This window comes from Cariama cristata, unplaced genomic scaffold, assembly GCF_000690535.1.
Source record: "Cariama cristata isolate BGI_N322 unplaced genomic scaffold, ASM69053v1 scaffold9420, whole genome shotgun sequence".
Lineage (NCBI taxonomy): Eukaryota > Metazoa > Chordata > Aves > Cariamiformes > Cariamidae > Cariama > Cariama cristata.
The window spans coordinates 53,311-80,650 of record NW_009595231.1 but is presented as its reverse complement, the minus strand read 5'-3'; the positions used below and the strand labels follow the sequence as shown (position 1 = coordinate 80,650).

The following is a 27,340-nucleotide window of genomic DNA, read 5'->3' as shown; positions in this document are numbered from 1 at the left end:
TCTCCTTCACCAGAGCAGCAAACCTGAGCTGCCAAGACGGTGCCTGATCACTCAGCGCTGCGGTGGGCACAGGAGCACACGGCTCTTCTGATGGCTTCCCGCAGCCCGTGTGCTTTCTGCTCGCCCTGCTCTGCCATGCTGGCTCTTTGCAGGGGCCAGCTCCTCCTTTGCCAGCAGATGCCACTTCTGTCTCCTGAGGTGTTGGGCTGGAAGCTGGCTCTGCGAGAAGCCAGGCGGAGCAGTGCTCAGCAAAGGCCAGGTTATTTGGGGGACGAGGTGGGAGAGGTACAGAATGCAAACTTCTGCCTTAAAATACACGCTCCTTAGCTTGTCTGCAAGTAGCTGGAAAACCACTCTTTTCCTGGCAGAGCTCTCCCTAAGCAGTTTTTCTGTATCTCTTTAAAACCTGTTTAGTTGCTCACTACTGAATGCGTGGGAATGTGGCCTAAGGCTATGAATACTGTGGTGAATAAACTGATTTTAGATGTGTGTGTGGGATTCCCCCAAAGCTGGCTGTCATTATTCTGTCAACGCGGTGGCTGAACCCATGCAAAGGAACGCTGTCTTCCAGAGTAGCTGACTTTGGCAGTGCGGACAGGATTCCCACCGCGTACCCAGCAGTTTTTAACCAAATGTTTGCTACAGACTGTGCATATCCTGAGATAAACTATAGCCTGTCTTTACTCTAAAGCAAGTAATAATTGGTTTTAATCATGAGCTTACCAGAACAAAAGTCTCCCGGTGGTCTTTCTTACTCATGATGGAAAAGCCCTCGTATTTCTTCTTGTCCACCTTCTCTTGTCTTAATGATGTTCTTTTTTTTGAGGTGGCAGCTTAAGTTCTGGAGCATCAGTCTTTCTAGAAATTGTATACCTGTGTAGAGTCAGGGCGCAGGAGTGAAAAACATAGCCATGATGTCATACGCTACCTACACAATTTTTTTTTCTCTGAAGGGTCTCGTGACAACCTCTTTCACGAGAATTTAGCTCTATCTTAATTTCTCTATGATATTTGGCAGCCAAGCAGACTCTGTGCAATTAATAATGCTAGGCAGATTAAAAGCATAGGGGCACAGAGAACACCACTTGCACCCCTTAACAACCCTTTGCTTTCAACAAGTTCCACTGTTTTAAATAGTTATTCTGAGGTGTTCAGGAGCACTGGTGTTGCCATGCTGATCCAACCACTGTTTCAGCTTTTGAAAGTGGCTGTTACTGGTAGTTTCAGAATAAATCCCCAAAGCACAGGCTTCTTCAATAGATACCTGCACTGTGGTGCATTGTTGTGTTGAGGAGGAGAAATTCTTTCTCTGCCATAACAAGCTGTTTGGCTTGAAAGTACAAGTTAGCCTCTGGTATACGTATGCATAAAATACTACAGCCTGTGTAGTACAAATACTCTGTTTCTTTTCTCCTCGCAGAGTAATATTAGGGATAAGAACTGAATTAAAGCTTACTTTCTTTCACAGAATTCCTCTGAGAGAGAAGACTGTAATAATGATGAGCCCCCTAGGAAGATCATTCCCGAGAAGAATTCACTTAGACAGGTATGTGATCAGTCTCTTAAAAAATGCAATAAAACTTTCTAGCTATTTGAATCCTTAAATGCTTCTGGAAGCTGAAGTCTGACTTGCACTCATGGAGATCCTTTTTTTTCTCCTTTGAAGTCTGAATAAGTCACATTTTATCTAGGAAAATCAGACACAGGGATTTAGCTTTCAGGAGAGTTTGATGACTTGCTCTGAAGAAATCTAGATTTCTGTATAGTGCAGTCAGCTGTGACTCTCTAGTTTTCATGGTGTTCAAGACCTCTTCAGCTTTTTTCTTCTGTAATTGTTCCTGTCTTGTTTGTAGTCTGTTTTGCCTTGCTTCAGATCAAGAGTCTCAGTGTTCTACAACAATTAAGCTTTTCATTGCTCTTGAAGGTGAATTTTGTTGGAGGTGATGTCCAGGTTAATAACCTGAAAAATGACCTGCTCTTGTTTTTTCTACACTTGTATAAATTACTGATGGGTAGAAAGGAGAAAGCGTGGTCTGATAAAACACAATCTCTTTGCCTTTTGTATATAGTAAAGCAAATTTCTTACCAATTCAAAAGAACCACTTTTTTTAATCCCTGTGGTCAACAAAGGGAGTCTGGCTTGTGATTACTGGGGAATTTAAGTTGGATTTAGTGATATCAGATCCCTTTTCACCTTGCTCGTTCTTCCCACTGCAACCTTGAGGCAGCAGAAGCGAAAATATGTCTATGCCTCAGCTGCCCAAGATTGCTGCCTGGTATATTGGAGTAAAACCATGGATGAACGTGACTTAAGTGAATACCCCAGGTCACACATTGCAACAGCTGAGGAATTGGCACATTTCCTTCTGCGTCTCAGCCACAGGAGCTGCAATCTCAGACAGAGGAATAGGGTGCTACTACACTGCCCCACTGCTGCTACTTCCAAGAGAAATTGTGGATCAGAGCCATAGTAAAGGAAGAAATATGTTTTTGATATAGTGTGCCTGTGCTCAGAGTTGTTGTTGGGGGTGGGGTTTTTTGTTTGTTTGTTTGTTTTTTTAAATAATGTGTTGCATTAGGAGTGATTTTGTGGGACCATAGGTGTCGTGTCAAGGACTACATGTAGCTGAGACAGGTCTGTCTAACAGATGTAGTCTATGTAAGTCTTTTCGACAAGAGGCAGCATGCTAGGATAATGAATGAGGTCTCAGATATTGCTGAGAAAGATTACCTTATTGAATTGATGAAATGTGCTACATCAAACTTAATGTTTCTGGCATTCAGCAACAAACAAGAAGAGCTAGAGGAAGAGGGCAAAGCTACTAGGTCCCTACTGTGTATCCCCCGGATAGCTAAAAAGGTCCACAGCACACCAGAAAACTGTTTTTTTTTTGTCTTAGAACTGTATTTTTGATGGCAAACCTTCAGATTCAACAAGGAAGGGTGTATGTCGATTCTCCAAGAAAAGGTTCATAGTAAGAGATGCTAAGTCAAAAGGATCATGAGTTACGTGTTTTCTGTGCCTTCTGGTTGCACTGAGTCCTTCCTCGTGATTTGATGAAAGAGGAGACAAATATTCAGAAGCAGTATAATACAGACCAAAAGGTGCAGTTTCTTGAGTTGAGTTTCCCTTCTGTTATATTTCAATCTGCAGAAGTATTCTTACTGTCCAGGGAAAGCTGTCTTTCCCACAGGCCCACAATTCTTCATAACCAAGATGACTAGATATCAAGAATACACGAAGGAAACCACTTGTACTGTCCAAATATTTCATGTTGGAAATATTTCACATGGACATTATTTATGTCAAAGATGGTTAGGTGTGATTCAGGATATTGTTGAGATGTTGTATCAGTCTCCATCTTTGTCTCCAGTCTTTACAGTGACAGATGCAGGACAAAATCCTTGGGTCTTCTGATTGCTGTCTGGGGCCTTTTGTGTTGAAAACAGTGTTTGTGGGCAAGTTCAAGATGTAGTCTTAGTCTTAAAGCAAGTGCCCTCTTGTCTAGATCATAGGACATGATTGACCACGATTTTGTGCCTGTTGTAAAAGGAGTTTTGGTTCTCTACATAGACATCAGTAAAGCTGTCTGAGCATTTTGGAAGCTCAGATTGCTCCTCTTCTCTATTAGTGACAAGAAGCAGTGGGGAGTTTTCCAACTCTAGTTGCAGAAATCAGACATGTATGCAGCCATGTGCCCGTATACTCAAAATCAATGAGTAGAGTGATACTTATTGGAAAGATGTGCATCTGCTTGGTATGCAGAGTGGCTACTCTGTCTTACACCTATCCATACTCTGTAAAACCAAAAAGATCTGATCTGCAAATGCAGTCAGAGCAGTAATACACAAAAAGTGCTTTCCACCTTAGTGGAAAGATGCTAACTTGGTAAATATTGAGTGTACAGTTTCACATTTTCTCTCTCTCCATTAAATACACCGCTGTTAAAATTTCATTACTGGGGAACATGGACCTACATGCACAGAAGAATTGAATGTGTGTATGTGGGTAGAGGAGAAGTCTGTTTACTTAAATGGTCTTTCCAGTGAAAGTGCCCGCATATTTAGTACTTTTTGATTAGTTTTGGAAAATTAATGAGATGCATCAGACCACTTCAGGGGAAGTATGATATCTTGACGTGTTCAGTTGCTGACAAGTATAAGTAAAGGTGCATTACCTTTTCTTGCCTTGCTTGCGGTACTGGTATGCAGCCTTATGTTTTCTCAGATGGGTTTGTGGAGCAGACATACCAGAAGGTGGAGATGATAAGGAGGTGTAATGGTTACTGAAGTGTCTGAAGGTGTAAGCAGGGGCTGAAGACACCCATTGCTCAGTGCTATGGAACTCTTACTAGGAGAAATGTCATTCTTCTGTTGATTAAAATGGTTTTTGGAGAAGGTTGTCTTCAGAAGTCTCAACAAATGGAGCTGTGTCCTTGGCGTGCTGGAAGTGGGAGGCATGGCCACTCTTAGGTGCCTGAGGGGCAGCGAGGCAGAAGAGACATGGAGGTGAGCACTGGGAAAGGAAACAGAAAAAGGCAGTGGGCTTGACACTGTTAGCTGGAACAGTGAAAAGACCTAAGCTATGACAGACTTTGAAGAAAGGATGCAAATGTTCAGTTCTTGTTGAGTGCTTGATCTGACAATTAAATTTTGAAGGGGTAAACTGAGTATCATAGTATGAAAACAGACTTCAGAAAAAACAATGACAAGTGGCAAAAGTTTTTGGCAACTTTATTTAAGCTAACAAACGAATTTTCACACTGCAAAGTTATAAATTAATTTTAATAGGCTGATCCAGATGGTCCATTTGGAAAATGGATAGCTTGATCTGTTGAAAATTAAACTAAATTTATCTCTCTCATACTTCAAACTGAAGTAAGCGTGAGAAGAGTGCCCATTAAGTCCAGCTCATACAGATGGACCGGCAGGTCACACATGGGACTAATCTGATTCATTTTAAAAATAAATGCATGAGTTATTGAATCAAGTTCCTGTTTCAAGCCCTGCGTGTGAGCGTGTGTGTGTGCGTGTGCCGCCCTTTCAAAGGGACTCACAAATGCTTCAGTGCCTTTTTAACCTGTGTGTTTCCATTTTAATTCAACTTCCTTGCCAAAAAACATAATTAGTTTTCAGTGCCTATCATTTAGTGTTAGACCCAAACAGTAGATTGATTAGGTCAGGCATTTGTTATTTTAAGGGCTATGTCTCCATTCTTCATTTATGAAGAACATGAGCTCAATAGTCTTGCGGAGAGAGCTGGCCTTTAGAAACCGGGAAGGGGAAGCTCTCTGGGGGCCCCTCCAGCCTTTTAGCTTCTGGGTGTTTTTAACAGAGCCATGAATGCAGATTTGTAAATTTATTGCAGTGCCATCTGTTTTTTTTTGCAGGAACCGTATTATTGTTGGCTCGTATCTGTCTATTGTGGTGGTCACTCCCCGGGAGCTTGCCCTCATAGTCCTAAGGAAAGTGATGAATAGTGAGGGTCAACATGAATGGGTCACAGGGCAGCTGTCCGGGGCTGCCCTGAACTTGATTACCCTGCTGGTTTTTAAAGAAGACGGGCACAATGCAGGTTGTTTAAAACCCTCCCTCCCTTCTCTTTGGTGCAGCAATAATGAAGTGCCTTTTGCTGCTGTGGTTTGTCTGTGGGCGAAGGTGCCTTCTGGGGAGATGCTGGCAGCAGCGAGGCTGCCGCGCCATACCTCCTGCAAACCTCACGTTGGACTCGGCTGTCTTTTTGTAAGCTTCCAGATGGAAGTCTGGGGGAAAAAAAAATCCCTGTCTGTTACCCCATTCAAACAGGCCCCTTAGCATTTTCAAGAATTTTCCCTCTTACCGTTTTGGCACAGAATATTACCTCAATTCACTCTTACGGATTTGAAATCATTTTGTAAAATTACATGTAGCACCTAAGACATTCTCTAGGCGCTGTTTCAAAGTTAGAATAGACTCAGTCTGATCTTCAGAGTTTAAAGCTGATACTCAAGCAAACCGTAAGAAGCAGAAAGTGGTTAAAGAAGGTAGAGCAAAGGAAAGACAAAAAAGTGTCAACCATTTACTTCCAGCTAGTAGCCTCATCCTGCTGCTTAGAGCTCCTCTCCAGGCCTATTTCTCCTCTCCAGAAGTATTTCCACCGTGCAAAGCTGAAGCCCTCTTTTCGACTGGTGGGGAAGGTTACATGATGGGGAGGGATTGAGGGTATTTCGGTTCCTTGCCTCCTTTCTTCCCTCCCTCCATCCAGGGAAGATGCTGCAGTTCAAATTTGCCTTCTGTTGGAGAGCTGGCCACGGCAGGACGTACGTGGTCTATAAAGTTATCCTGGTTACCTCATCTTTTATGCTATTAACGCTTGCTAGTAAGGAGTTGCTAGTTGAAAAGCCTCCTAAAATGAAGATTATTCTTTCTGTGGTTTTTCTTCTTTATTCTCAAACAACAACAGCAAAATTTCCATTTCTTGGTGACACTTAATGCATGTTAAAAAACGAGCCAAGGCGGGTTCTAACCGGAGTCTAAGTTACAATGGGAATGCTGCCTTGTGGCAGAAAGGCCACTGGGCTCTTTCAGCATTAGTGCTAATAGGAATCTGTCACCCCACCGCATTGCTGCATTCCTCTGTAATTGAGTAAATTGCAAGTGTTGTCTGCCCCCCCGCCCTTTGTGTCCATGTCCACTTACCATCCGAAGAACGTGGGCAGTGATAAATAAAGCGCTTGAACAGGGCTCTCAACTCTTTGAAAGCAGCATGTTGCCAGCCCCCTAGTTATATTTCTTTAAGTGTTTATGTTTTTCTGTATTCTTTCTCTTGTGTGGCTGGAACCCTGGGGATCCAAAGCCATGAGAGAGGCCAAGAAGCTAACAAAGTAGCTGTCCCCTTGTTAGCTTGTTCCTTTCTTCTTTAAAAAACAAGATGAAAACCATCTGGCTCAGGGCATTACATTTTCCTCCCCCATGCACCTCTATAGATGAAGAGTTTCACCTGCAGTGAGGGTTTACATTGATTAGGGAGAGAGCAGTAATTCAAGCCTCCATCCACTTCAGTGGTACTTTGCAGTCTTTAAAGGTGCTGACCCATTGAGTTAAACTGTCAAGGGAGGATAAAAAAGGATCTTCATCCCGGGAGGTAACAGCTGCCAGGTTTTCAACACCTTGCACGCTGCTGGAAAAATGTCACAAATTGTCAATGGAAAGAAAAATCACTTGGCTGCCATCTTCCCTTAATGACGTGCCTTATAAAATGAAAGATTTAAGGGTTTAAAAATCAGCAAGTAGCTGTCAGGGCGAGAAAAATCCTGAGGGATTTTGAACAATGGGCCCAACAAGATGTATGCAGAAAGACTGCAAATAGCGCATCCAAGTTGGAATAACCGGTCTGATTGGGATGACCATGGTTATCTTTCCGTAGTGGGACAAGAGGGAAGTGAAAGCAGCAGCACAGAAATCTAACATTACCATGCCTGTATTAAAAAAAAACAGGGGGGGGAGGAAGTCTGATTCATAAGCTACTGAACTGAGAGAAGACATACTGTATTTCTGCTCTTTTGAGGGCAATTTGTTTTCAAGCAGCTACCAGATGGCTAAATACCACGACATTTCCTTTTTCTTTTTTTTTTTTCCTCCTTTTCTTTAACAAGAGATCTAGTTCTCCTTGCTCTTTGTTTTTGTTTGTTGTAATGCTTTTAAGTCGCTGAACAACCCCATGGTGTTTGGGCATTGTGGCATAGTCTTTTTTTGTTCCCCCCCCCCCGCATTGATGGATGAGGAAAAAAGATCTTCAGCTTTAATGTAATTTCAGATAACAGGCAGATTGGAGTAAGGCCTTTTGTTTGTGTTGTCTTGAGGGTTTTTTGGTTTAGGGGCCTTTTTTTTTTTTTTGCTGTTTGTTTTAGGTAAGTCATTTTAATTGTACTGAGTAATTAGAAGGTACGCACAGCCAAGGGAGCTTTGTTATGGTAATTGCTCAAGAAAACCCACTCCCCAACTACCATTGCCATGTGTTGAGACACGTCTTCCCTCTAGTGGCAATATTAAGGACTCTGGCTTTCACAGTCGGCAAGGTGTAATTGCAATATGACAAACTGGGCTTTAGGGAAAATCCTGTAAATGATCTAGTTTTTTTGTTTGGCTAGTCTTTATTTTGTCTTACAACTTTCCATGGAGACTACCCTTCCCAAGGCTGGGCTAGGGATAACGAAAATTTTATATTAAGAAAATAATCACGGCAAATCCTGCATAATGTCTTACAGCTTGACTTAATTCTAGTCGTCTTTTTAATTACCTGTTTATAAAAACGTTTTTAAATTTGTTGAGATTACTTAATTCTTTCAGAAGAAGCACCTAATTTGAAATAAATAAATAAATAGCATTTGTTTTAAATAGTCCATGTGAAAGACCTTTAAAGGGTAATTAATGCAAGTCTCCTAAGACTCTAAGTAAGATGAAAGCGATCTTTCCAAATCTGCTGGAGTGATTTGTTTATATAACTTCCCACTTCTGCTGAATTCTTCTGAGTCTAATAACTTTTTTCTAACCGCTTGGCAATTTCTGCTTAGCTACAAAAGCCCTTGTTCAAAAAGAACAGTTTAATAATCTTTTCCCTGAAAATGACTTGAAGGGAGGGTATGGGTTTTGTCTTTTTGCTGTGTTTTTATTAGTGTTATCTTTCTCTGATAAATCATGTAATTATTAACTATTGCGGGGGGAAATCTTATTGAACTCTGGGGTTGCAGCTTCTATTAAAAAGTGGAGTTTTGTTCAGGGACTGAGGCTTCTCGGAATAAATGGCCAAAGAAATGGATTTCAGTTGGCGAAAAAGCAGCACACATAGACAGACACGCAGAGTTCTGCCTGGGGTTCAAGGCTTCAGGTTGGCATTCATTGTTCACCCAGAACTACACAGGCAAGAGTAGAAATGTTTATGTGTTTGTGTCAAAGAGCAGACTCATACTTTCTTTAAAAAGAAAAACGTAACCAAAGACACTTACCGAATGAGATCAGATACAGCACTATCTTTAGTGAACCATAGTCTGGTGTCTCTGTGGCATTTTAAGCCTTTGGCTGCGAATGAATACAGCTTTGTGGTTCCCCTGCTTCTGACATGATTTGGTGCTCCCATATATTTGTAGGTTTTGTTTGTTTTTTTTTTTTTTCATTAGAGCTTGTTTTGCTATAGGGCTGCTTAACACTGTTCTCAAACGGCTTTTGCAAGGTTAAAGGAATGCAGCTTGGTAACAAGTTTGTGTCATTTTAAATATATACCTCCCAGTAAATAAGGAGGAACCTTGCAATCAATCCCTTTTAGTGTGTTATATGTTTCACCTGACAACTAAACCCTCTATTGATTAACCATTACTTTGTTAGATAATCTCGTGTCATTGAAGCCACTGTAAAAATTAAACTCTTTAAAATGTTTTACCCTAGCAGCAGTGCGAAAATTGAAAACTTGTTCAGAATTACAGCCAGCTTCCACAAAGAGGGTAGTTTTCAACAAACTGGTTTATGTTTGCATGCTTTATATGCAATATAAAAACATATTAAAGCACTCCAACGCAAAGCTATCTGCCTGTGGCGTTGAACCAGGCTACCATTTCAAACTGCTTTTCCTTGGCAAAGAAACCTCTTATCTTGATGAAAGGTGAGGAGAAACTTCAGCAGTTTTGGTGCAAATTAGATGAGATTAGTAAAAGGATCGAGCTTTAAAGGTGAGCTTGAGAAATTTGCCTTTCTGAGGCTTGATTCTGGTTTTGATTTTCTTGGTTTTCTTCCAGGTTAATCGATGTTCCCATAGGCATTGGAATGAATGAAAGGAGGTACTCTGATGTTGCAGTGTAGCATGAGACACCGTCAAATGTTTCACCTAAAATGTAGGGCTCTGTACTACTACTTCATGATCTGCCATTCATTCTGCATTCAGTTAGGTCTATCCACTAGTAACTGTTAGTGTACGAACACAAATGTGACAATATCAGATGAAATCAAATCTCCATGTCCAGCAGTGATCTTGTGTCTCACAGTAGCCAGTAACTGCTACCTACAGAGAAACATTAGAAGGCAACTGCATAGTACTACCTTCACAATATATTCTCCCAGCTTCTTATGACCTGACTTCATGAGCCAGATGCAGCTTCTTTGCAACATTATCAATGCACTTGCATTGAGACCTATTAAGTAGAGCGGCATTACCTCTTTCTCCCCTGGACTTTAAGGGAGAACTAGGCTTTCTTTTGCATTTTTGCTTTAGACCTTTTTAAACATATTGCAGAATGTGCACGTGAATCATCTTTTCCCTTTTTATTCATCCCACAAGGCTAATAATGCATTCTTCTGTGAGAATGTGAAAATAAGAACAGAAGAACTTTGCAAACATAGTGATGGACGTTGAACTGAAGTTCACTGTATGTTTTATTCTCAAATCTGTGTCCTGATGGGTTGAATCCATTATACTTATGCCTTTTAATTTTCTTTTTTTTTCCTCACTGCTTTTATTGAGAAACAAAGCTGCTGAAGGACTAAATGGTTGTCTGGTAATTTGGCACTTACATAGGTCTTTACGTAATAAAATTATTGTGTAAAAGTTGATTTTCACGGTAAAAGCATGATGTTCTCTCCTTTCTGTGGCTGAGAAGATTGGGAAGGAAGAATTTAAGTATAATTGGCATGTTGTCAAAGGGCAGAGAGGTATTGATAGTGCGGGAATGCCCAGGTTGATCAAACCCAGAGTCTGCTCATCCAGTGCCGACTCCAGCACTGTCAGTGGAAGATACTGTTGAGTGAGAGCAAATGGGTCTGGCCGCTCGCAAATGGGTCTGGCCGCTCTCTGTGCTCCATTCCCCTCCTATGCCTGCAGCATCTACTGCTGTTGCACTAGGGATGTCTGGGGGATATCTCTGCTGAGTACTCTATGGACCTACTGTCCATGAGTTTGTTTAATCCCTTTTTCCACTTGCTGATGTTCTCTCCACAATGTCCTGGGGCAGCAAGCTCCAGAAGTTCATTGCCTGCTGTGTGAAGAAATGTTTCATTTTATGTGCTTTGAATTTATACTATAGTCATTCCATCAAGTGTCACTAGTCCTAGTATTGTGGGATTTGATGAACAAGTTATGCTGGAAGTTCAGTTAGTGCTGTTCGCACTGAGATGTAATGTGTGGATTAATAAGTGAAGTAATAAAAATGAAGCAATACATTGGAATAATTCTTTGTATCTACATTCTAACATGCATACAACTTTTGAATAGTGGCATAGTGAACTTCCTTCCTTCTCAGAAAGTTTTAGGGCTTTTAGATTTAGTATTTAGTATTTCACATTGTGTATTTGCATTGTCTGCTCTTTCCCATTTGTAAATGTGAGAGAAAGCCTGTTGTAAACCTGGCTTTCAAAAAGCTGGCTTGCTACCAAAGGTTGTGCATACCTATCTTGGGAGGAAAAAGACTGACAAGACCTGAGTTTGGTTCATGGAGCCACAAGCTTCCTTGTTGCTCTTGGTAAATGTTTTTATGGCTGAGCTTTTCATCTGCAAAGTGGAGTTAGTAGTGGCTTGCTTCGAGTCAGGGCTCTTCTTAGAATTTACAGTATGTAGCAGGTAAGTTGTGCAGAAATACTGCTGCTGGAATTTTAGGAATTGAAGTACAAATGGAAGAAATCACAGATGTACAATAAATGGGTTAAATTACACAAATGTAAATTCTGAACAAAGAATCTTATCAACTCTTCATGGTTTTTCACCTTCAGAATCTGGTTGAATTTAACTAAGACAATGCTTATAAAATGAAGTTTGCATGGTATTGTCTGAACATCAGTGCAAAGCAGATGGTGTCAACTTTCTGTCCACCAGTTGGGCCGCTACATCTATAGTAGTTTATGCCATTCTGATCTTTCTTCTGAGGAGACTGTGCATACCAGAGTGATGGGTTTATGATGTTGGCAAATATTTGCAAGAGGCTAAATAGAGTCCATCAGACTTGTGTTTGCTTGTGACCTAATCCCAGTTTGAATCTCAACCTCCCCTGCTGAAAGATGCTCTCTGTTCATCTGCACAGCACTTTGAAAGGATTTGTGTGTTAGATTTTTTTTCATTTTGTCCTTCTGCATCTAGAGCCAGAAATTGCTAGCTGGCTGCTAGTCACAGCAGACATCTATGTTATGACTTGTAAGGAGATCTGCTGGAGCCAGGATATTCTGCATTCCTGTCTGTCACTGGTGGTTTTCTGGTTAGAGAGCTCACTGAGAAATAAAACATGAACTGCTGAAGTGATGGAGAAGACAGGACTTCTGTCTTTTTTTGTTTCTGTTTCATGGTGAACTTTAAAGGGAGTCTGTAAAGAAGTAAGGTGGAAAGGACTGTGATTTCCTGAATTTCGCCAAGAGTCAGAGCCACCTGAGCCAGTATACTGATTTCCCATGGCAGGCAGTAAGGAGTGTTTAATGAGGATCTTAAGAACTCAGGTGAATTGTGTTGTAAGCTGATTGTGAACACTCAGTTCCCATCACTTGGTGCTTACCGTCCTCCTGAGCTGGCGGCTGATAGGAACACTGGGTTTGTGGACCTATCTCGTATCACTCAGCATAACCCCCCTTTAAGATCTTTGCATTCTTCCCTCTGATGTCCCTTGCAGTATGTTCTGCTGCTGGTTTGTGTGTTAACCACATCTTGTGCAGTCAGGCCTGTGACAGGGGGACAAAAAGGGGAGATCGTTTGTTGGTGCTTGGTGCCGAGGGAATCTGGCTCTGGTGACATAGCTTTGGAGCGGAGGGAGAGGTTTAGGAGCCCTTAGCATGCCAGTGTTGCCCACAGGTTTGGTAACCTATGGCAGGTTTGGGATTGAATTAGTTTCAAATCAAACAAATAGAAATCCATAGCAAACCCTGAAAGAAGGATCCTCAGAGATTGCCAGCGAATATTACAGGGAGAGAACCAACAGGCAGTTCACTACAAATCTTTGTGCATCCTCCCCTTAAGGCAATCTTAAAAATATCATGAATGTTAGTATGTTTTACTTAGTGCTCTTGGAAATGTCTTTGTAGCAAGTTTAATTTCATTCTCTTTCAGCATGCTTCTTGGGTTTTCCCCACACAACTATTTGAGGTAGCAGCATCTTCTCTGTGGTCCACTTACTACCCTTGCAACAAAGCAAGGTTGTGCTTGCTTTTGGACTGCCACTTTTGCTTGGGAGCAGTTTTCTGTAAATGGCAACAGGCGCTGAGGTGTTAATCCAGTACTGGAGCTCTTAGGTGCTACTATACTCCTACTAATACTAGAAAATGTGAGCTTAATCAAGTAGTAATTAAAAAGGTATTGAAGGCGGGGAGGGGGAGCCTCCATTAGAAACTCCTGAACTCTTCAGGCATCTTAGTTTAAATAGCCAATTCAACCAAAGTATAATTTTAAGCACACTTCGTAAGTGCATACTGTTCATATGCTGCCCTTAAAAAAGGGAGAGACTATGAGCAATGTGCTCTGCAAAGACTCCAAAGTCTGCAGCCCCAGCTGAGGGGTCCCCTGGGCAGGATAGTGTATGAGTTAAAGAAAAATGACATTCTACTTCAAAAAAAAAAAAAAAAAAAAGCTTTCCAAAATTGGGAAGATTAAATACAAAAATACAACAAGTGAGATGTGCTCTGCATTTGCTGCCTTCTGATTATAACCTTCGTACTGTCCCCATGTATTTTTACCTGATAAAGACAGGGCACGTTTATTAACATTTGACATATGCTGTGATAACTAGTCTGTAGATGTCACCTTGCTTTAGTTGTTCAGTTATGCAGCATTTTGTGGAAGACTGAACAATTGAGATCAGATATGTTTCTTCTTTTTGAAAGGAAAAAAAGGAGAAAAATATTTTTTTTTCTTTGTATCTTCGAACTGTAAAATTGTATGTAGCTTCTCAGAGGACGTGCATGCCCTGAACATAGGCTTTTGCTGTAAACTAGTTTATTTTGGTTTGAAACGTTTACACCTTAGGAAAAAGGGAATGTAGTAGAGTTGTTGTGGGTTCCTTTGCCAAAAATGTGGTGCCTGAAAGAAAATTGTGTTCTTCTATTCATAACCATTTTAATCTTTCTGCAGACCTACAACAGCTGTGCCAGACTGTGCTTAAACCAGGAAACAGTATGTCTAGGAAGCAGTGCTATGAAGACTGAAAATTGTGTGGCCAAAGTAAGTAAGATAACAGCTTTGGTTTTGGGGTTTTTTTTAGCAGATTGTTCATTGTTAATCAAAGAAAAGTTCTTGTTAAAAATTACAATTAGAAGAAAATACTTAAACAGAAAGCAAGTATTTTGGCTATGCTTTTCTGTCCTTCAGTGTAGAGATTTCAGACTTGCTGTTTTTCTCTGTGGGAAATGATTATTTGAGTCCTGAGCTATCTGATTGAAGGGTTCATTCTGCTCTACAAGTAATAGGCTTTTCCAGTGGGATGACCTATGCCTGCTATGTAATTAGCTGTGGCAACTTCAAATGATAGATGTCCAGATACATGCTAAAAATACTGCATGAGAGCTCTTTGTATCATGGTTCCCTTTTTTAGCTACCAGAGGGGAGGTAGGAAAAGAAAGACCTTTTAATTAAAATACAGTGAATGCTGTATTTAAGGGAAAGGGAGGAGGGAGATACGGCAGTCAGAATGGTAAGAAAATGGATATATTAGCCCGTCAGAGAAAAGTCATTCCTTGAGAACTGTAGTAGATGTGATTGGAAAAGATAAGGTACTGTTAGCCACCCTCTTTTCTTAAAATTCGGCATAACTAGAGTAAAATAACATACATGTAAGGCTGTTTGTGAATGGAAAACATTTGAACCATGATGCAGTATGTTTAGAAAGGCTGCACGAAGGATGCATTTAGCCTTGTGTAAGCTTCATATTTCCACTGAAAGGAAGTTTAGAATGGGCATGCAGGACAGATCAGTGCATGCAGCCATCTGTTACCAAAACCAGCTGGCATTTTGTTGCTCCTCTGTCACCACAAACCTGACCACTTAAAAGCCTGTTTTCTCTTTTGGTTATTTATTCCTTGATCTCAAAGTATTATTTTTTTTTTCATACTTTGTATGGTTGTTAAAAGTGCCTTGTCCCTTTAGGGGCCACTTTTATATTGACCTTTAAGATAATTTCCCAGCTAAATCTTTGCTGGGATTTTGCTGGTGAAATTTGAATGTCCCATTACTTTTGATTCCTGTCAGGGAATTGGCCATCATAAAAGTTTGTCATGGTGCTTGCAGGTGGCTTAGCGCTCATAAACTGTGCTTGACATGCCAGGTTACCTTCCACTGGAGAAGCACTTCTGAGAGAAGGTACCAATCTTCGTACAAAGTGCTAATATTTAATACCAACACCTCCATGCTTGACTTAAGATGAGTGGTATTGCACACTGCTTCCTCAGGTGCTTTATGATACAAAGTATGTGAAACTCTTTAAGCAAGGTGCCAGAGCAGCTTTGACTGAATTATATCATTGTACAGCATCGTTCTGATGCCATGAAGCAGCTCACAGCAAGCTAACTAGAGTAAACCCATTCAACTCCATCTGCTTTATATCATCTTGTTTGACCTGATCGTCTTACTAAGGAGCATGGATGTGCAAGAGCTACAGCGAATTTAAGTGATGCCTCTTTTAAATGAAATGACATACCTTTAACATACTAATGCCCTAAATAATAAACTCTCCTAAAATTAATGTTTTCAGTGGGATCGTGGTAAGAGGTGTGGGTAGGGCTCCAGGCAGGAACGGCAAGACTTGTTTCATGTTACTGAGGATGAATTTGAACCATCACGCTGGTGATGAAAAAGCATATGTTTTTAAGTATTGTGTTTCTACATGCTGTAGGACAAAGTATATGTATATATGCTGTAGGAAAATCTGCCATCATACATATATGAAAAAACATATATATACATGCATATATATCACACATATATGTGTGTGTATGTATATATATATATATATATATGAAAAAACATAAGGACTTTTCTGGGGATGTAATTCCTCTAGTACTAGCTTGCCTGACTGTTGTACTCCTTTCCTTTGCCTTCCCAGCTACAAACCAAAATGAAATAGGTTCTAAGAAAGCTTCTCTTTCAAATTCCAGAAGTGTTGAAGCATTTATAAATCCAGTTAGCTAAATGCAGATGACTCAGTGATGGCATAGGCAAATGGCAGAACTGTAAAATGTTCCCTAGGTGAAGGGCTGAAATGGGATTTAAGGAGTTCAGAGGCCTTCTCCTAGCCTTGTGCACATGGTGAGTTTTGTCCGCCATGATTGATGTGTCTTACAGCCTTGGACTTTAAAATGCTTTGTCAAGAGGGTGAATACTGGAAAGTACAACTGTGGGTTCTTTATCTGCAGCACTTTTCCAAAAGTATTGTAGAGTTTTCAATATTTTTTTTTTAAACTATCAATGAAAGTAAAAAAAGGATTACTTTGGAAATTATGATTTACCTTTTCTGATTCTGCAGTGCAGTATCAGCCCTGACTGGGAGCCACAGTCAGCGCTATCACATGCTTGTCAGGCGTGTCAGTCAGTCTGCAAGAGACGATGGTTTATCTGAAAACAGAATTTCTGTTTCTGCACCTACTTGCACAAAAGAAAATTGTGCTCTGTTAAGACTGTATTAATGCCATTTACTGATCATGTGCTTGATGTTTCTAAAGTTTGTTCAAAGAATGAAATGCAGTTTCCCTTAAGACCGCACACATCAATACTGAGAGATCTTTTTTCAGACCGAAGCACTGTCCATCCATCAAGCTCTGTTGTGAACGAGTGCTTCTGTACAGGACATCCAGATATAAATTACCAACCAAACAACTGGCATTCTGTCTAAAATGGAGGGAAAAGAAGTTTATAATAAAAAGATACGCATTTTCAAGTACAGAAAGTAGCATAGGGCTACTGTCTTTTTTGACTGCTCAAGTCTGTCTGTTAGGAAACCATGTCTGCCTGGTTTTCTATATGGTGTCACGCTGCCTCTGCAGCCAGGTGCTCAGTGGCTTTTGCAAATCTATGGATTATTTAATTTTATTCAGACATTTAAAAATAAAACTAGAATATCATGTTCTGATGAATCTTTGTATATTGTTCTTAGCCTTGCTATTCTGGTGTTTGTCCTCTGAAACTCCATTGATGGGACTTGGGCATATTTGGGTAGAAGCAACTAAGGAGCAGTAGAAATGGTTTCAAGAGTGCGCATGTTTTGACTGAAGAGGTGGGATCTTAAAATAAAAATTATATATTGTGATGTACAGATGTGACCTGTGTGATTTGTAACATCAGTTCTCTTCCATCCTCAGGAGTTTTTGTGTTAATCTTTTGGCATCATTTTGCTAATCACCTTTGAGTGATCAACTCTGATGTATATTTAACCTAATGTCTTTAAAAAGGAAATGCAATCTCTAATTGTTTTTTTATCTATGTGCGTACACACACACAAACACATATATAAACTTCTCCTGTTTGTCCTTTAGAAACCAAAAATGTCTACAGGAGGATTTCTGTTTATGATGCTGCTGGTGTGCAACCACAAGTGGACAACTGTCTCAGGAATTGGTGCTAGGTGCTTAAATAAGGTAGAAATGTAGCATGAACCTGAGCTGCAAGGACAGGGTGTTTGGTTTTAATGAGGCTTATTGAAATCTGGCCAAATGAGCATCTGTTCCTATTGTTTGCTCCATATTTTGTAAGCCAGTATCTTCAGGCCAGATAATGGTGTTGGTGTGTGCTTCATCCTCAATTAGAGAGGGGCACAGTTAAAAATCCCCTGGCATCTGGTATGGCACTAGGATTCTTGTGATGCTCCTGGGTGTGCAAACAAGTTTCTCTTCTGTTCTGCACCCAGGACCACTTACTTTCTGTGGTGACCTTCATACTTTCTATTTGCTGTGCAGTGAGTGATGCTCTGGTGTGTCTCCAGTCTCCTTGGCTGAGTCTTTGCTTGGATGGATTATATATATTCCTGTTTTCAAACAGAGGTCTTGCCTTTTCACCCTCTCATAATGTAGGCTGTATTAGGTTTGAGTGTTGCTGTTCGCTTGGAGTCTGTTGGATTTTGCATTTCTCTGGATAATGGAAATAGCCTTTTGATTCAAAGTGCTCTTTTCTTTCCCAGCGAGAGACTGGTGTATAGCAGATCTCACAGAGTTCTACAGTCAATACCCATTTCCTGCATTCATTAGACAGGTCTTTACTGTTTATTAACTCCTGCAGTCAGTTCCACTTCATCTGTATCTGCTATTTAAAGACGTGTTCTCAGTTTCATTTTGCACATTGAATTCTTTCCTAGATGTGCTAGGGATAGGCAGCCTATGGCATACCTGCCAGAGACAGCACAGACACCTTCTAAATGGCGTGCAGCATCCCCAGGTTTCTGCTTAGTTCTGAACTCAGCAGCAGCTGGGAGAGGTTCTCTGCCTCTAAATGAAATTGGAGGAAGAAAAATAGTCATGCATACCACCCTTGAAAAATTAGACTTCTGTTTCTGGCCACTCCTTGCTACCCACATGTGATAACTAGTCCTGCTTGTTAAGGTCCTGGCAAACCAAGGGACTTCTCAGAGTCTTTTAAGCATGTTGTGTCTCCTAGGGGGTCTTTGGCTGCTGTTCATCAGACTTTTAAATGTTCATGCTGCAGTGGTTACAGTATTGAACTAGGAATCTAGAAGGGGTTTATACCCTTTATTTTTAGCACTGTTATTTTATTCTCTGTGACCATGATGGCTTTTCTTGCTCCTCTTTAAAATGGAAACTGAATAATACTCTTGCAGAAATGTTGTGAAATTTAACTTTATGATGCTTTTTTGACCCTTGGATGAAAAGTCCTGCTTAAGCATGCAGTCATGTCCTGCCTGCTCAGCAAGCTCTTTGCAGTGTACAGGGGACAGAGCAATGTTCTGCTCAATTCTGGAAACACAGAACAGGGCTTGGCACTTCAAATATGCAATGTGAAGTCTTCTTTCAAAGATGCATAGTGTTATTTAGCTATAGCTACACATTTTACATTCAAGGACAATTCAGCTAAAGCAAGGAGTGGTGGAAATAGCTGGTAACTGAAATCTACCTTCCTTTGTCGGCTCTTTCTGCATCGCTACTTCTGAATTTTTAGAATAAAAATAGTCTGCACAATAATAACATTGAGCTCAGAATTTGTATATGAATTCAAAGGAGAAACCACGAGTACCCTTTAATAAACAAACGTTTAGGGTTCCAGGCTGGATGTTGCAGTTGGCAGTAGTACAAATTGATCTGAAGAGTGTCCCTCTTGTACTCTCAAGTCCCTTTATGTCACAGATTGATGGCTCCTCTTTCCTGAGAGTGTCCCTGCATTGACTTTGCATGAACAACACAACCAACTCGGAGTTCTGCTGTGATACACCACTGAGTCAGTATATCTTCAGATAATGCATAGTTTTCTAGTGCTTTTGAAGCCTTTCCAGTCCTTGAGATTGAAATTAGAGCAATTCAGTAATGAATAAATATCGCTTGACTAGCTGCATCCAGTTTCCTGATACTCCTTCCACTGTTTTAATGAGGAAGTATGTTCCTCCATACCTTCATTTTTAGTATTAAGCTTCTGTGTAATGATGCCGAGGGGCTGTCAGTGGACATGCTTCCAGCTCCAAACCCTTCGGTAGCAGTATCCCCTTTTGTGTCTTGGATATACCTTTCTCTGGGACAAGAGTTTTTGAGGCAATTGCGAACTAGCTAAACGCTGCCTCAGCCACTGGCTAATAGAGATATGAGCATGTCATTTTATCCTTCTGTTGCAGGTATTCTCTTTGTAAAAAGAGGGTTTTGTAAATCGTGGGTATTGCAGGGACATTGCTGGGATTACTTAATGTTCAAAACGTGCTTTTAAACTGTGACTTCTCAGTATTTAGAGAGCACAAGTACAACACAGCATCAGAGGTTTATCTAAAAGCTTTTAGACCTAGTGATGATCTTCCTTTTATAGTAATGTGTCTACTTTTATCTTAATTGTGAGGTTCTCTCTTTTTTTCTTTTTCTTTTTTTTTTTTTTAAGGTCAATCTTTATGCTTTAGCTTCCCTTTGGTCTAATAACTTGTTTGCAAATGACTGAGAAAGAAATGTGATATTCCTGTTCCCCCCACCCCACCCCACCATACACATTCTCCAGATTTTGATAGACTTGTTTTATTTATTTCCAAAATTATATCCGCAGGAAACAAGCTGTTTAAATTCAGATTATGCTGAAGCAAAATGGTCCTGGTATGAGAAGCAGCGTGCTGTTTTATGAGCGCAGAGTCCCTTTTCTCATAACTGATTGATAGTAAATATTTTCCTGAAGAATTATTGCCAACCATGAACAGTGCAACTGTTTCACTTTTTTTTTCCATGCTACTTGCTGTACCAGCCATTGTCTGTAATTAAGATCTACAATTCACAATGCAGACGTTTGCACTTCCTCTGGGTCTGAGCTATTTATAAGGCATTTCAGCTGTTCAGAGTTACTTTTGAGTGTTAAACTACATGTAAACAGGCTTCTTTAGTCTTCAGTTATGCAGACACTGTGGAGTGGTTGTCATTTCTGCTTCTCTTACCACCCAAAATGACTTTGCATGTCATTGAAGCCACGAATTAAAAAAGAATTACACTTGTTTGGTTTTTTTTAAATGCAAAAGAGACTTTGAAGAAATAGTAATATAATAATTACCTCATAAATTGCTTTATAGCTGAGGGTCTCTAAGTATATTCTGGAGATCAATTCTCAAAGCTCTGCAGTAAGGAGGGTCAGTCAGGTGATATGCAAAATCTTGATATGGAGAACCATTTCCAAAGTTTGGTCAACTCAGTGGAGATGTTTCTACTTTTTGGAGCCCTGGGTTTGGAATCTCGAGAAAGCAAATTGCGTTACCTGTGAGACTGAGTTCAGTAAATGCTGGAAGGGCTCCCACACAGATCTTGGAAACTCCTTCTCAGGTTTGACTGTTTATAAGGAAGAACCTTTTCGTGGTGATGACAGGCACCTGGAACAGGTTGCTCACAGAGGCTCTGCAGCCTCCATCCTTGGAGGTTTTCAAGACCAGGCTAGGTGAAGCCCTGAGCTGCCTGGTCTGACCTCGTAACACACCCTGCTTTGAGCAGGAGGTTGGGCTGGAGGCCCCTTCTAATCTGAGTCATCCTGGGATCCTCTCAGTGTACGGGCAGTGAAGACATAATAGAAATCTTTAAAATTTAGAACTTGACCTGGCATCCTTAGTCAAAATTCCCCTGCACCTGTATTGTGTGTAGTATCCCATGCTGTAGTTCCACCCATGTGTTTGCTGGTTTGGTGGTTGATACTCTGCCTAAAGAATTACAGCCTTGAGGTCTTCATTCAAGTCCTGTCGTGTTAAGCTTGTAAGGAGTGTTCGCCAGGATAAGAGTTATCAAACAAACTGGACTTGCACTTATAAAGTACATTGGGATCTTTTGTGCTGGAAATGTGAAACCGTTTGGAATCCAGATCACTGGTGGCTTTAGTGGTAAATGGTGGCATACATGAAGAGAAGCTTCGCTTCTTAAGTAGTCACCTGCAGTGGCAGCACCCTCAGATGGTAGAGAATACAAATACAATTAACATGACATTAACTAGATATATTTTCAGTATTTTTCAAATGCAAGAATTGAAAAAGTTGTTTGAAAAATATATCCAATTCTTGCGCTAAAGCTTGCGGTGTGAAACGCTGGGATAATCGTTTCATACTGTATCCCGCTGCAGGGAAGGCATTGGTGTGACCAGGTGTCACGTTTCAGAAGGCAGAGTGGGTTCTGAGTTTAGCCTAGCAAGAGAGCTGCTAAAAATGAGCCCGTTTTTGGAGATCGGTGAGGGTAGGCTCCACAGGGTAGGCTCCAGCATCTTTGCTGTTTGGAGCGGACAGGGGAGGGGAAGTAGTGTGGAGCGAGTTCACCGTCAGGCGTGTACTGCAGCATTGCCCACTGATGCATGCCGGATCACCCGCACACAGAGATCACATGGCTCCTCCAAAAGTCAAACGATCAATTCGCCTCGTTTTGGCTCTGTACTTAATGCACAAACAGTGCGATCTGCAGGGCTGTAATTGCATTGTTAGGGCCAAGGAACAAGCCTGTGCCTTTTCAGCAGACAGCTGGCCGGGAAAGAGGCATGTTGTTAGGAAAGAGAGAGGCAAGGCAAATAAAATTACTGCTAACGCTCAGAGATCGGCAGGAGTCCTACTTGCCTAATCTTACCGGTGGGAGCAAGCGGCTGTTGTAATCCAATTATAGCAGCATAAGCAATTTGTTAGACACTCCGCATAATGTAACAATTTCCCAATAAACTCTGACTTGTAATAACGTCGGCAAGAGCCCACATAAATCTGCCCGAATGGTGGGGGCTGGAGTGTTCGGCTGGGGGCTTGTAATTTGTGCCATCAGCACGTTTTGTGGAGTGTGGTGTGGTGCAGTCTTTCAGTGCAGGAATTTTAAGGAGAAAAGCATGGCACACCCCTCCAAGAGAAAACCATCAGCAAGGGTCAAAAGAGATACCAAACAAAGCTGGGAGGTGGCTTTTCTAGGAGGGAGGAAAAATCAACCCCTAAACGCAGGACTCTAGCTGATGAGGATTTAAAAATATTAAAAAGCGGTAATGAAAATTGCAGGAATTTAAATTATAGCAGAGGGAGGAGGAGGAACTGGAATTACATCTGTTTTGGAGGGGGAGGGAGGAGAATACCCTTCCTTATATTTAAGCGGTTTAAATATTAAAAAAGAAGCTCAAGTATTGAAAGGGATGCTCTGTGCTTACAAGACAGAGAAGCTGCAGATCCTGTCCCAAGCAATTCATAACCTGCAAAGGGAAAAATTAAACCTTTTCTGGTATCCAGTTACTCTCCTGTTGTCTTTCTTGCAGCTCCTAGCTGGCTTCATGCATATTGGCACAGCATCTTGATGATGCGTCTGAGAGATAAAACGTAGGTCTAGAACCATTCACTTTGAGCGTACCCCAGTGAATTTAACTTTTTTGGCACAATGATGAATGTCCCCTCTGGTTCATGCAGATCTACACAAAGAACTAATCTAATTTAGATATTATTTAAAAGTAAAATCAGTCTACTGCGCTCTGCCTGTCACTCTTAGAGCACATTGCGAGTTACAGCATCGTAGACACCAGTTTAATGTTTATGTTTAGCGAGATTTAAGATATCATATTTCTGTTAATCCCTCTATTTAGCATTTCCCTTTGCTAAGATGCAGATAGGCAGCAGGCAAAATAATGTAGGTCCCTTTGTATACAGCATAGAGACCGTCAGAGGTCCAGGATTTTCAATGTAGTTCTTACCACTGCTGCGGTATAAAATTGCCTGACTTCATGCCGCTAACAATACTTCATTCATTTCTTAGCTATGGGAGCCTGTAAGGCTTCAGTGTGGAGTGACATTTCTGCTCTGAGTCATTCCCAAGTTCTGGCAGCACAATGCCTTTTCGTAGGGGAAAAAGTAGTTCCTAGCCGTACAAAACAGTTTCTCTTTATCATTTGGAGCTCCTGCTCTCAGTTCTGTGTTTTGCTGCTGGGCTATGCAGGCTCCTTTTCTTAGGGAAAAAAGAAAAACCAAAACAAAACAACAAACAAACCCAGAACTAAATTGTTGACCTTGTGCATACAGCTCACACAATTATGCCTGTACCGTGTTTGCATTTACGGTAGTTCCATATTTTGTGCAATTTTGGGGTGTATTTACATATTCACCTGTCATATTAGTACTGAGATGATTTTTATTTAAACTGTAAAATAGTAGCTGAGTTGTGCAGGCAGGCTGCCGTGTGGGTAATGCTGCATATTTTGCCCTTCTTTATGTGGAAGTCAAGCCTCCATTGTTCTTAATCTTCGTTGTCTGCCAGCATATCAAGATAACAGGCTGAGACTGCGAGCATTTCCAAAAGTATCCTAATAAATATTTTCTTTCAACACAAATATGCCTGAAAAAGTGTGTTTAAAGAGGGCAGGTATTATCTTAGTTTACCGAAGCTGCATCAATAAACTGCAGTGCTTCTAATAAAGCCACTCAGTGTCTGGGTTTAACTAATGGCTGATTTTCACGGCTTTGACAGTGAGCTGTGTGCGTTATTTTCTCCTGATATTGTAAAAATAATGAGAGCAAATTAGAACAATCAGTTTACCCAGATAGCTGCTGATTGGAGGTGATGGGCAATATGGCAGCGGGTAATCCATCTTCGGGCTCCTGTCACATTAACTTCAGCAGTGTGGAAAAGATCAGGCGGAGCGAGCGGGAATCCTGCCCAATCAGAAAGCCGAAATTAATGAGAAGAGCATTGTTCTGTGATCAACCTTTTAATTAGCAAGAGTGGAGATGGAGGGAGTGATGAAGCTGGCAGCACAGCTGCACAATGCTGGGCATGTTTTCGGTGAGGGGGAGGAAAAACATGGGTTTTAAATTACCCCTTCTGTGCTCCCTGTACACCGGCAGTGTGTCTTCATTCTAAACCCCTTAAAAGATCTTAATAAACAGCCGCATCCAGGTTAATATTGCAAACGTGGCTGTTACTAATGAGTAGTTTCAAAGTAGGTCCTTTCGGGGGTCATTTAGGAAAATGTTGATCACTGTTTACCAAAAAAAAGAGAGAGAAGCAGGGTTTGGTGTTGGATTTAAAGTTTCACTGCATCAAGGAAAGAAGGGGAGGGAGGGGGATAAAATTAGAGTAAGGGACTGCCTGTTTTATTACTCCCCTCCTTATTTAGTATATGTTTGAAATAAGATTCCTTGGCATATATTTGAAATGAGACTCCTCAGTTAAAAATACTATGCATGCCATGTGGCTTTCAGCAGCAAAAAAAGAGGAGAGATCAAATACTGCGTTGATTTCCTAATGTTCCTTTTTGTTGTTTTTTCTTGTCGATGGGTTTTTTAGCACCAGTATTTTTCATTTTATTCACTTACCAACAAGAAATTATAATTCGAAAGATTTGGCTGCTGTAATTGCTAAGAAGATTGACTTGAATTTTTTTTTTTCTCCTAGTGGTTTGGTAAAATTGCGATGTTCTCAAGTACATTCTAAAAATAGACACTGGAATTAATGACTGTCAGGTCTGAATATCAGTCTTAGGAAAATTGGTATTTTTGTAAGGGGGGGGAAATAATGTGGGGAAAAGAGTGATACTAGGGGGTGATTTCTGGGGAGGAAAATAAGGAATATTACGAAATAGTATTAATGTTTGCAGGGCAGGAGAATCCAGCTACTTCTGATTAACACGGTTCCTGTTCTTACTTCCTTGCTGTCTGCATTGTGTTTTTCAGGTATTTCTTTTCTCCTTCCCCATAATTCCCCAAGAAGTTGTAATGGGTGAAGAGTGAGACTTCATCATTCTGCACACGGTGTCCGTGCTGCTTTTGCTTCATTTTTCTAGTCAGGACACAGGCCCTCTCCACTTCTAGGTATCCCACTCTCTGATGCTGAAAAGCAAGTAAAATCTTACCATTTTGTAGAGAGAAGCCAAAAATCAGCACGCTGCACCCAGCAAACTGCACAGGCTGTTTGCGTGGCTCCACTGTAAGCTTGCTCCCACCCGTCGACTTTGCATTGCTTACTTTTAGGTAGGGAGCAGTAAACAGATGTGCTAGAAAGGAAAGCATGTGTGGGTGAGGTTGGCTTCTTTGGGTTTTAGTTCTGGGCAGATCTCACCATCTTTGCTTACTGTAGTATTTTGAACTTCCTTACTTTATAACAGTGATGTAACCTGTTCCCTCCTCCTCCTTTAAAAATGAGGGGACTTTGTATGGGCTTGGTGATATCCATATACTTTTTATAGCTTGAAAGACAGTGCATCTCTGCAAAAAAGTTAACCTGGTAAATCACAAACCTTTTGTACTATCTAAACCAGTTATATTTCTAATATAATGATGAGTGGGGCTTGCAGTTCTGCCTGTAAACGTTGTCTAATATTTTCCTTTATAAGAAACTGTTTCAATTTCTTATAACTTTGCTACTATTTAACCCTTTGAAGTAAAATTTTATTTCTGCCTCAGTCTGATTCTCCTCCACTCCCTGCTGCCTGAGGTGTGTGGGATGAGCAGTATTCACTTAACGAACAGCTGTTCAATATTTTATTTTATTTGTGTGGTTTGTTCTGTGCCCCGGGCTGTATTTATTGCATGCCTTTCAAGCCCTGGTCAGAATATGGAAATACAAACTTTCTCCTGGGGGTTTCCCCTGTAGTTTGAGTGCTTCACGAACCTTAATTAATCCTTCCAGTGTTTCTTGGGATGAGGGCTGGACTCACAGCATCCCGTTTTTGTGGAGAAGATCAAAAGTTACTTTTACAACGGAAATTTAGGGAGGAAGTAGTTTGTTTATAGTAAGGAACAAAGCCTCACAGGAGGGTTATTAGATTAGGAATCGTGGCCTCAGATTTTGAGACATCTTTTGTCTTTGTCATATTCCACTTTTCCATCTCAATTCTTCCATCTGTAAAAGGGGATAATGCTGCTTAGCATTTCCTTATTAGATATTTGGGGAGCTGGAAACTTGGTATCAGTTGAAGCATGTTTTGTACTAAAGCATTATTTTGGTTTATATACACCTTATGTTGATTTAGGCTCTGTTCCTCTGGCACCTTCTCTCTCCCCAGGTCCATCTGCATTTTTAAAAGGCTATGTTAGACATGCATCTTGGGAAAGATGCAATTGCCAATGGTTGCAGTCAAATTTGAAATCAAATGTGATCCTTATGGGAGGCAAAGGGAACGTCTAAGAAAAAATGGACACTTTCTAAGCCAAACATTATTCTTGTTGTTCCATAAAACACCAAAAGCTCTCAAAGCCTTTTGTTCTCCTTCAATAAAACACAAAACCCGGTAAATTATTCCACAGCTGCTTAAATCAGTTTGTCAGTTCCCAAAGAGATTCCCTTGTGTGCTGAAACCAAATGGTAAATTCTTGCCTGAAAGTAATCTTACTGCAAGAGAATTGCAGGAAAGAGGCGATGTGTTGCAGAATTCACCTTAAGTATGGAGCCACTACTGTAACTCTGTAATGGGATGTCCCAGCATGGAGTATAATATCATAAATAGTGTAAATATACCACGTGTATTAATAAGCAGCCTAAGGATTGTTAATGTTTACATACATGTTAAAATGAACATACAGCTAATCTTAATTCTTTTTTAACCCAATAAAATAATTTTGTTCTAGCTTCTGGTTGGGTTCTGCGACTGGATGATTTTATCAGTGCTACAGGTTCTTGATTGCTTTTTGGATCCTATTTTCTGTTAATTTAATTTAAAATGTTCACATATTTTTCACATTCAATTGTCTGTATTTTGCATTTTCTCTGTGTATTTTTCCTGCCTCTTTCTTCCCACTCCTACGTGCAGCTC

At 40.7% G+C, this 27,340-nt stretch overlaps 1 protein-coding gene across 1 annotated transcript in view; it reads left to right on the top strand.

The window, feature by feature from the left end:
• Positions 1-1,465: 1,465 nt before the first annotated feature.
• Positions 1,466-27,340, top strand: part of BTRC (beta-transducin repeat containing E3 ubiquitin protein ligase) — a 66,880-nt gene continuing 41,005 nt past the window's right edge. Inside the window, exons 1-2 of the mRNA XM_009701292.1 lie at positions 1,466-1,546; positions 14,066-14,155. Of these exons, the coding sequence (XP_009699594.1) occupies positions 14,129-14,155 (27 nt within the window). The 5' untranslated portion in view covers positions 1,466-1,546; positions 14,066-14,128. The remainder of the gene's footprint in view (positions 1,547-14,065; positions 14,156-27,340) is intronic.